This window comes from Orycteropus afer, unplaced genomic scaffold, assembly GCF_000298275.1.
Source record: "Orycteropus afer afer isolate SDZICR_OR568_19922 unplaced genomic scaffold, OryAfe1.0 scaffold00078, whole genome shotgun sequence".
Classification (NCBI taxonomy): domain Eukaryota; kingdom Metazoa; phylum Chordata; class Mammalia; order Tubulidentata; family Orycteropodidae; genus Orycteropus; species Orycteropus afer.
This window is the reverse complement of record NW_006921665.1, coordinates 534,188-545,225: the sequence shown is the minus strand read 5'-3', so window position 1 is coordinate 545,225 and position 11,038 is coordinate 534,188. Positions and strand designations below refer to the sequence as shown.

The window sequence follows — 11,038 nt, the reverse complement described above, 5'->3', positions numbered from 1 at the left end:
GAGAGACACTACTCCACCCCACACAACACTGCTCTGCTCAGAGGCTGGAACCAGAGAGGGGTGAGTCTCCGCTTGCCCCCGGGCACAGCGCGGGGAGGGGGCGGATCTGGAGGGGGTGTTACGAAATTACCAGGAACAGATGGCCCCTCCTTGGAGGGGAGGGACCGAGGCCCGGGAGGTTGGTTCTCCGGGAGGCGCAGTCAAGGATCCCAGAACTTAGTTCTGGGCTGCTTCTTGGACTCTGGCCGCCTCTGTGTGCAGGTGCCCCGCGCGCCCCTCACTCAGCCATGTCGTCCTGCAGCCGCGTGGCGCTGGTGACTGGAGCCAACAAGGGCATCGGCTTCGCCATCGCCCGCGAGCTGTGCCGGCAGTTCTCAGGGGACGTGGTGCTCACTGCGCGGGACGCGGCGCGGGGTCGAGCGGCCGTGCAGCAGCTGCAGGCAGAGGGCCTGAGCCCGCGCTTCCACCAGCTGGACATCGACGACCTGCAGAGCATCCGCGCCCTGCGCGAGTTCCTGCGCCGCGAGTACGGGGGACTAAACGTGCTGGTCAACAACGCAGGCATCGCCTTCAAGTGTAGGTGCGGGGAGTCAGGGGGTCTTTGGGGGGCCCCCACCCGCTTGAGTGATCCAGAGGGGCAGCTTCCGCAGCTCCGGATGCGTTCAGCTTTGCCATCTGGGCGGCTCACTTTGCGAAAGGCGGCCGCCTGCCGGGCACAGCGCGTCCCGCCTGTACCCCCGCCTGTGGGAGCCCAGGCCTCCTGAAACTCAGCGGCTGTTGTTTGCCAGAAAACTGAACTCCAGGGAGGGGCCACACCCTGCTAAGCTCATCAGCTTTGTGCACAATACCAGAAACATTTTCTCTGCGAAGCATCTCCAAATTCATTTTGGGCTTTCGCTTCCCTTGAAAGGATGCATTCATAGATGCCAGAGGCATCTACTCAGGACAGGAAATGCAGCGCTAAGACATGATTCGCGCGCTCTGGCACTTTTGAGCGGACGTTAGGCTTTCTTTTATGGAGATCTTTGATAGGCTCTGGGAAAAAAGGAAGCGAACCTTGGCTTCCTCCCCCAGGGAGTTTATGTTTGTTATTCAGAATGTAAATGCAGTTTTAAATAGTGTCTTCCTTTGCCTGGTGGGGGGGAGATGAAGATTACATATTTTAACTAGTACTTAATTAAGAAAGGAAAGCTATTGCGCAACCACATGCTGGGGGTTGGGGCGGTAAACAAACAGGCCAGCTTCATTTATAACCTAGTGTCCGAGAGATTCGTGCCAGACGTTAGAGGCAGGAGAGAGTAAAGTGAACCATTCTGGAGCGGAAGCCGCTATCCTCTGGGCCCTGGGCACTCAAGTCCAAGGTAGCCTTCACTTGCACCTTCAACTCTGTCTGCAGGTTTTCTAGGATGCTATCCTGGAGTAGGGCAGAAGTGAGGGGGAGCAGCCTCTAGTAGAGAGATCGGTAGTTAAATACCCCGCTTCCTAGACGTCAGGTTAAACTACTGAGGTGAGCTAGGAGCTCTTGCCCCTGTAAGTATAGGCCTTGAACCAGCAGTATCTGTGTCACCTGGAGACCTCTGCAGAATCTCAGGCCTTGCCCCAAACCTGAATCACAACCTGCATTTTAACAGGACCTGTAGGTGCCTCTGATGCTAGTCAAGTTTGAGAAGCAGTGGTCAAACCTAGGAGTCCTCAAAATGGGACTCACAGATGAGTAGCTGCAGGATCAGCTAGGAACTTGTTAGAGATTCTCAAGCCCCAACCTATACCTACCAGTTGCAGTAGTCAATTCAGACTCACACTGACCCTATGTGTTAGAGTAGAACTGTGCTCCATAGAGTTTTCAATGGATAATTTCTGGGAGGTAGATCACCAGGCCTTTCTTCTGAGGCACCTCAGGCTGCACTTGAACCTCCAACCTCTCTGTTAACAGCCAAGCTTGTTAACCATTTGTACCAACCAGGGACTCCTCGCTGAAGCACTCAGAAACTATATTGTTAATGGGTGCTCCAGATGATTCTGATACACACTAAAAGGAAAAGTTGATTAAGTTACTGTATTAATTTAAGCCAGATGCAGCTTTCCAGTGCTCATCAATGAATTTAACCCTGTATGGGGAAAAAAGGTTTGAGAACCTCTGATAAGATGGTTTAAACATTGTTGTAAAGTTGGCTTGTTTTTCTTTAATTTTTATATAATAGGATCCACTTGGTCATATGAATTTTAGGCTAAATATATGACTGTTTCATTTTGTTTGTGGAAGTGGATGATCCAACGCCCTTTGACATTCAAGCTGAGATGACACTGAAGACGAACTTTTTTGCCACGAGAAATGTCTGCACTGAATTACTGCCAATAATAAAACCTCATGGTAAGTCTAGTGAGCATGTGGATTGTCCAATTGCATTAACAAGGAGTAAGCCACCATTTCCCAGGATAGGGCTGCTCCACAGGAGTCATCCAGGGGTGCCGTTTCTCTTTAGGGGAAAAAAACATATCTTTAGTTTTAAAAGATATGTTACACGTGTCATGAACTCAATGATCCAGTGACAGAATTGTTGTTAATTGCTGTGGAGTCTGCTCTAACTCATGGTGACCTCATGTTTGACAGAATAAAACACTGTCTGGGTCCTGTGTTATCTTCGTGATCATATGCTTGAGTCTGTGGTCACTGTGTATCTTGAGTGCCTTTCAGTGTAGGGGCCTCATCTTCCAGCACTATATAGGACAGTGTTCTGTTGGGATCCACAGGATTTTGATTGGCTGATTGTGTTAGATCTTCAGGTCTTTCTTCCTAGTCTGTCTTAGTCTGGAAGCTCCACTGAGAACTGTCTACCATGAGTGACCCTGTTGGTATTTGGAATATCAGCAGCGTAGTTTCCAGCATCATAGAAACATGCAAACCACCACACACAGTATGAGAAACTGACAGATAAGTGGTGGGATACAAAACCAAACCAAACTCACTGCCATTGAGTTGATTCAGACTCAGCTTTCTGAGGTGATAAATCTTTACAGAAATAGATTGCCAAGTCTTCCTTCCGTGGAGTGGCTGAGTGTATTTGAATCTCCATCCTTCTGGTTAGCAGTCAAATGCCTTGACTTACAAGTCCCAAAAGGCCTCTTGCTTTTATCCAGTCTCAGGGAATCCTTCTCCAAGGTAACAGGGCTAGAGCCAGCTCTTCTGGGGGGCCAGGGATAGTATCTATTCTACCATTATTCCTTTCTTCTTGCATCAAATTTTGTCAAGCTGATTCAGAAAATCTGAGAGAAATTTTATTAGGAAATATCCTGACTATACCCCCCAACTAAAGTGTTCTAGTGGTGCAGTAGTTAAAGCATTGGGCTACAAACCAGTTTGAACCTACTAGCCACACCATGGGAGAAAGATGAGGCAGTCTGCTTCCATAAAGATTTACAGCCTAGGAAACCTTATGGGGCAGTTCTGCTCTGTCCAATAGGCTCACCATGAGTCATAATCAACTCAATGACAATGGGTATAAACCTCCCAACTATTCAATACATAATTTTTCAACAAATAATTCTTGAGTCCTTGCCAGAGGCCAGGCATTATGCTGGGTGCTAGGGACACAAGGTGAACAACAGTAGTCAGGGGCACAGAGTTGGCAGGGGAAGAGAGCCATTCATCAGAATCAAATGTGAAATTACCACTGTGCTGGGATGGTAAGGGAAAAGGATGACTTCTCTGAGGATTTTCTTTCCCAAGAAGTCAACTATGGTTCTTAGCAAGAAGTCCGTGATTCTTATTATAAATGCTACTGCCTCGGAAACCCAAGGAGGGGTCGCTATGAGTCAGGGCTGACTTGACGGCACATAACAACAACAACAACAACAACCAGTTTCCAGATATTAGCAAGGTCACCCATGGTTGTAGAATACCTTGAGCCCAGGTATATAGAGTTGGTGAGTGCTCTTGGCCAAGAAAATAAGAGTTTTTAAATGTGAAGCTAAGCAAATATGAATGCATATTCTTTTTAACTTATTTTTTTTAAAACGGGGGGGGGCAATAAGTATAGTGTTCCCCACCTTGTTTTTTCACTTAATGTATCTGGGGCCCTTTCCAGATCAGATCCAGAGAACCTCCTCATTCCATCTTGGCAGCTATATTGTATTTCATACCCGGCTTCAAACCAGTTCATCGCAGTTCAACTCCCTGCTGAGAATTTGCATTTCCACCCCAGGTATATTGAATCAGAATCTACATTTTAACATAAAATCACCTAGGGGATCTTGTTAAAATGTAGATTCTGATTCACTATAGATGGTGGAACTAAATTCTCAGCAGGGGGTCAAATTGGAATGAACCAGGTGAAGGCCACTGGAGGGGTATTTTATACAGGCTATCCCCTAGTTACAAACAAGAGTCATTCCTAAGTATATCTTTAAGTCTAATTTGTAGGTAAGCTGGAACAGGTGCATACAGTTCTTATTTAGCCTTATAATGATTTAAAGGCTTGAAGACTTTTCGATGATTTAAAAGCTGCACATGCAGCAAGTAAAGGTGATTATGATGAATTTGTTGTGAGTAGGGGTTGGTTTAGTCCTTTCAAAGTAAGGGCAAATTTACATAACATTAAAGGACAAGTATAAGTTGTCTGTAAGTCCAAAGTTCATAACCTGGAGACTGCTTGTACCAAGTCCCAGGAAGTTTTCTCTCTGATGCATTTTAGAATCATCGAATTTGAGAGCTGCAAGGTACTGAAGAAATCTTTTGTCCCCACATCCTCACTTTACACACAGGGAAAGTGAGGCCAAAACCTTATCTTTCTTCAAAAGAATGGCTCGTAGGGTTGAACCACGGAGCTTTTGGTTAGCAGCCGAACGCTTTAACACCTGCACCTCCATGGCACCTTACATGAACACAACCAGGTAGTAATAGAGCTGGAAATGTTCTGATTTCCTCACTTCTCCACTCAATCAAATCAGGATAATTAATTTTACTGAAGTAAAAATTGTAGTGCCAAATGATTGAAAACCAAGCCATTTTAAAAGATAATGGAAGCGTCTGGGGGAGGGTGGGGGCTCAGGGATCAAACCAGAGCAGGTGAATCACTGATTTTAATCAGCTTCTGTAAAAACCTCTTTATCAAGTGTTGAGTAGGAGGAACCTGATATAATTTGGGAAGTTAACACTTTTAGAATGTGGTATTCCAATTTAGGGAAATTATGACTCAAAGGCAGTGTGGTGGTGTCTTGAGCCTCTGGTAACTTAAGCAAAGTGACATGCCACCAACTGGCTATATGCATAAGGACAGCATGGGTCTGAAGTGTATAAAGTGTTACAGCTGTTCATTGATACCGTGGTGAGCCTACACACAACAGGAGGGCCAGTGGTTTTTATTGGCTGTTTTTTATAAGTAGATTGCATAAACTGTTACAGCTCTTAGTTGGTGTCATGGTGATTCTATGCACAACAGAAGAGCCTTTGGTTTTCATCAGCTCATTTTGCTAAGTACATTGCTAGGCCTTTCTTCCTAGTCCATCTTAGTCTGGAAGTTCTGCTGGAACCCGCTCAGTATCACAGCAACACACAAGCCTCCACTGACAGATAGGTGATGGCTACTCATGAGATACACTGACCAAGAATCAAACCCAGGTCTCCTGTGTGGAAAGTGAAAACTCTACCACTGAACCACCACAGCCCCCAGATGCATGCTACCCCTCTGTGTAAGCGCTTCCTGGTAGCCTTCTAAGGAGTTCTGGTGGCGCAGTGGTCAGATGACTACTAACCAAAAGGTCAGTGGTTCAAACCCACCAGCTACTCTGAGGAAGAAAGATGAGGCAGTCTGTTTCTGTAAAGATTAACAGCCTTGGAAACTCTATGGGGCAGTTCTACCCTGTCCTGTAGTGTCATTATGAATCAGAATTGACTAGATGGTAGTGGGTTTTAGGAGCCTTCTAAGAGAGGATGGATAGCACTATAGTTAACAACATCATGGCCAATCTTTGGCAAGCCTTGATTTTGATTTGCCTGATACTGGAGTGGAGCCAGAATCTCACCCTCTAAACTCTGGGTCATACTTGATGATTTCTAACATCAGTTTTATTTCTCAAAGCAGGAATGTGATTTATAACCCATTAAGAATGGTTGTGACTTTTCAATAAACCTCAAGTTTACCTGGGGGGCAAAATGCTGAGCATCATTTTCTCTTGGTGTGTAGGGAATCACTTTCTCCAATACAAAACTGATTAGAAAGCCACTCTTTAGTTTTATGACATCACTTTAAAGAGAGTTGTCAGATACTACCAAGCCAGTAGGGGGAGCAACTTACCCATTCTTTTTTGGAACATTTAGGGCTATGCCTGGACACATCTGGGTGTCAAGACCAAGTGTTTGTGTTGTTGTTGTTGTTGTTATGTGCCGTCGAGTGGGCCCCGACTCACAGCGACCCCTCCTTGGGTTTCCGAGGCAGTATCACTACGGAAGTAGGATTGCCCAACATTCCTTCCGAGGAGTGGCTGATGGGTTTGAACCGCCAGCCTTCTGGTTAGCAGTCAAGTGCTTTAGCCACTATGCTACCAGAGCTCCCCAAAATCCCACCCAGAGATATACCCTTAGGTCAAAGAAAACACTTCCTCCCCTTGTTAGTTGTTGTGGAGCTGACTCTGCCTCACGGCAACCCCACGTGTGGAGAGTAGAACTGCTCCATAGCGTTTTCAATACTATGAGTTTGGGAAGCAGATTGTCAGGCCTGCCTTGAGACACCTTTGAGTGGGTTTGATCCGCCAGCTTTTTGGCCAGTAGTGGAGTGCTCAACCATTTGTGCCACTCAAGGTCTAGCAGGAATTTTATTTCTATGAAAGGTATCGAGTAGTTCCTGTAATTTGTTTTTCTTTTGTTTCTTCCTTTCTCTTTTAAATTTAATTCCTCATAGCCACCAAATCATTGAGACTAAAGCTATTTAAAAAGTAATGAAGAACACAGCATCACCTATGTAGTATTCCTGGCCAAATTATTAAACTGAATGTAATCAAATTGGGAGAAATTCTACAAAATACTGACCTAAAGTCTTCAAAAAAGGGTTTGCCATTGTCATCTACTATAGATTAAAGTAGACTGAAGAGAGATGACAACTAAATGCAACATATGATCCTACATTGGATCTTGGATTCAAATAAACAAAAAACTATAAAGGGACACTCTTGGGATGATTGAAAAGATTTGGATATGGACTGTATACATCAGGTAATAGTTTTTGTACAATGATCAATGTCTTGAGTGAGATCGCAGTTGTGATTATGTAGGGGAACATGGTTGTTACCATGTTGTTGTTGTTGTTATGTGCCGTCGAGTCGGACCGACTCATATCGACCTCTCCTTGGGTTTCCGAGGCAGTATCACTACAGAAGTAGATTGCCCAACCTGTTACCATACACATGAAAAATTATTTAGGGTCAAGGTTCATGACATCTGCAACTCAGAGGAAGACCGAGAACAAGCAAAAATGTGGCAGAATGTTAACAGTTGGTGCACTTAGGAGAAGGGTAGATGGATGTGTCTTGAACTATTCTTACAACTTTTCTGTAGGTTTCAAATTTTTCAAAATTGGAAAACAAATATGTATTACCATTTAAAGATATATATATATACTATTTATGTATGTGTGTGTGTGTGTGTATATATATATATATATGTATACTGAAAAGTCATAGGTACCTGGGACATGAGTTAGGTGCTATAGGGAGAATGTCTTCAGATGGGGTTGGGGCCCAGTAGACAGTGCAATCCTCCCCACTTTCCCAAGCATGTGCCTGTGGAGAAGCCACTCAGAAAATAAAATAAAATCCAGAGAGGTCTAGCTGGAGGCAGAAAATACAGATCCAGAGTAATATGTGAGAATAGAACCCCAAGACACTGAGCTTCTGTTCAGGTGATAGAAAAATTCCGGAATGGTTAATGGTGATGGTTGTATAATGTGATGAATGTAATTAATGCCACTGAACTATACAAATGAAGATTGTAGAAATGACAAATGCTCTGTTACCTATATACTTACTACAATAGAAAAGAACCTGAAATTCGATGTTTTTTGATACTGGGTGAAATGTATAAACTCAGCATGTTTACTGGTTTTGGATATCCGTAAATGCTTCAGATTTGTTGTATAGTTTTTGGTCTGTGTATTTGTTGTTAGACACCCAACTGTCTCTTTAAACAAATCAATTGCTGTTGAGCCGAGTCTGACTCATGGCAGTCCCATCTGTGTGAGAGCAAGCCGTCCTCCATAGGGTTTTCCATGGCTGATTCCTTGGAAGTAGATTGCCAGGGCTTTCTTCCAAGGTGCCTCTGGCTGGACTTAAATCTCCCACCTTTTGGTTAGCGGCTGAGCAAATTCACTGTTTGAACCACCCAGGCACTTCAAATGTCTCTTTTCAAATTTTTATTTTTTATAGTAGTTTTAGGTTTTCAGAAAATTGTGCAGAAGTATAGAGTTCCTGTCTGCTTCTCCACATTCCTGTGGTACATTTGTCACAATTGATACATTTTGTGTTGTACAGACCTGTGGGGTTTTTCACTTGCTGTAGAAATTTATTGCTACAAAAATAACACATTTGCTATTTCAACATTTTTCACATGTACAATTCAGTGAGACCAATTACATTGATCATGTTGTGCAACCATCACCAATAATCTGTTGCCCAACTGTCTCTTTGTTGTTGTTGTTATATGCCATCGAGTCGGACCGACTCACAGCGACCCCTCCTTGGGTTTCCAAGGCAGTATCACTATGGAAGTAGATTGCCCCATCTTCCTTCCGAGGAGTGGCTGGTGGGTTTGAACCGCCAGCCTTCTGGTTAGCAGTCAAGTGCCTTAGTCACTATGCTGCCAGAGCTTCCTGTCTCTTTAGTAACTGTACATTATTAAAGAGAATAGTTTATTAATTATGGCAAAAAAAAAAAAAAAAAGGTGAAAATCAAAACCAGGATGGAAAATAAACCTACTCCAGGTGTGTAATTATCTGTCACTAAGGGCAGGTTTCAGGAGAGCTCTGGTGGCATAGTGCCTAAGGCATTTGACTGCTGACCAGAAGGCTGGTAGTTCAAATCTACCAACCAATCCTCAGAAGGAAGACTGGACAATCTACTTCTGTAGACATACTGCCTCGGAAATCCAAGGAGGGGTCATTATGATTTGGATCCAACTCTACGGCAGTGATTTTTTTTTTTTTTTTTTTTCAGTTAACTGGATACTAAAATACAATGAAGCAATGCCTTCAAAATTATGAGGGAAAATGATTTTTTTTTTTTTGGAAGGGTAGGTTTCCCCACCCAACTGTTGTTTTATTGCACTGTGGTGGCTTGCATAGTACTGTGATGCTGAAAGTTATGCCTTTGGTATTTCAGATACCAGCAGGGTCACCCATGGTGGACAGATTTCAGTGGAGCTCCCAGACTAAGACAGACTAGGAAGAAAAGCCTGGAGATCTACTTCCAAAAATTAACTCATGAAACCCATTGCCATCAAATAGATTCTGATTTGTAGCAACCTGGTAGGACAGAGTAGAACTGCCTCTCAGGATTTCCAAGGCTGTAATCTTTACGAAAGCAAACTGCTACATCTTTCTCTCATGGAGAAGCTGGTGGGTTCAAACCACTGACCTTTTGGTTATTAGCCATACTTAACCCCTCACCATGAGGGCCCCTCTAGCCAATGTAAATAGGTCAAAAATTTTAAAATCCACTAGTGTACAGATTTTATGCCTTCTGAAATAATTTTTTTATGTCAGCAATTAAACCTGAAAAATAACTCAGTTGTACATTTGGTATATTCAACCAATGATGGTTTGTTTGTGAACATTTCCATACTTTTATTATTCTGTCCCAGGCCGCGTGGTGAATATCAGTAGCTTACAGGGTTCCAAAGCGCTGGAGAACTGCAGTGAAGACCTGCAGGAGAAGTTCCGATGTGAGACGCTCACGGAGGAGGACCTGGTAGACCTCATGAAGAAGTTTGTGGAGGATACAAAAAATGAAGTGCATGAGAGGGAAGGCTGGCCCAGCTCAGCCTACGGTGTGTCTAAGCTGGGAGTAACAGTTTTATCACGAATCCAGGCAAGGAAACTGGATGAGAAGAGAAAAGCCGATAGGATTCTGCTGAACGCTTGCTGCCCTGGCTGGGTAAAGACTGACATGGCTGGGGATTATGGCTCCAGAACTGTAGAGGAGGGGGCCGAGACTCCTGTCTACTTGGCCCTCCTGCCCCCAGATGCTACTGAGCCTCATGGCCAGCTGGTCCGAGACAAAGTAGTCCAAGACTGGTGAATGCTTTGGAGCTTAATGTTGAATAAATGTCTGTGGAATTAATGAATGAATTCTGATTGCGTTTCTGTCTATTGAGAAAGAGTGTCAGAATTCTCCCTGTCAGAAAGGTCTACAGTTCTAGAAGATGAAGCTGAACCATTTTGCCATGCCAAAACTATTGGGCCCAAGAGGGAAAAGAACATTGATTCAATGGTTCTCATATTTTAGTATGCATCAGGATCACTTGGAAGGCTTGTTAAAACAGATTGTTGGGCCCCACCCTCCGTCCCTGGGTGGTGTAAATGGTTAACCGCTCAGCTGCACAGTGAGAGCCTGGAGGTTTGAGTCCACCCAGAAGCACCTCAGAAGAAAGTCCTGGTGATCGACTTTGAAAACCCCAGCCATTAAAAACCCTGCAGAGCACGAGTCTATTCTGACACATATGAAGTTTCCGTGAGTTGGAATTGATTTGAGGGCAATTGGTTTGTTTTGTGTGTATGTGTGTTTGTGTGTGTCTTATCCCCAGAATTTTTGATACAATAGGTCTGGAATTGGGCTTGAGAATGACTATTTTTAACAAGATCCCTGAATGGCAGAAAAAGTTTGCACTCAGTTAATAACCTAAAGATTGGAGGGGCAGATAGTTTTGGAATGGTGAAATGGTTCAGTGGCATCACAGAAGAAAGGCCTGCCAATCTGTTTCCATAAAGATTAAAACCAGAAAACAAACCCCTTGCCATCAAGTCAGTTCCTACTTACAGCAACTTTATAGGAC

At 44.0% G+C, this 11,038-nt stretch overlaps 1 protein-coding gene across 1 annotated transcript; it reads left to right on the top strand.

The window, feature by feature from the left end:
- Nucleotides 1-287: 287 nt before the first annotated feature.
- LOC103197370 (carbonyl reductase [NADPH] 3) lies at nucleotides 288-10,284 on the top strand. The gene is made up of 3 exons (XM_007941253.1): nucleotides 288-576; nucleotides 2,264-2,371; nucleotides 9,848-10,284. The coding sequence occupies exons 1-3, from the start codon at nucleotides 288-290 to the stop codon at nucleotides 10,282-10,284; spliced, it is 834 nt and encodes a 277-aa protein (XP_007939444.1).
- The last annotated feature ends 754 nt before the right edge of the window (nucleotides 10,285-11,038 follow it).

Bases quoted from the DNA above. Each gene is read 5' to 3' on its own strand.
- LOC103197370 (XM_007941253.1), top strand. From the start codon at position 288: ATGTCGTCCTGCAGCCGCGTGGCGCTGGTGACTGGAGCCAACAAGGGC. The intron at 577-2,263 runs GTAGGTGCGGGG...TGTTTGTGGAAG, and splicing joins CGCAGGCATCGCCTTCAAGT to TGGATGATCCAACGCCCTTT. The intron at 2,372-9,847 runs GTAAGTCTAGTG...ATTCTGTCCCAG, and splicing joins GCCAATAATAAAACCTCATG to GCCGCGTGGTGAATATCAGT.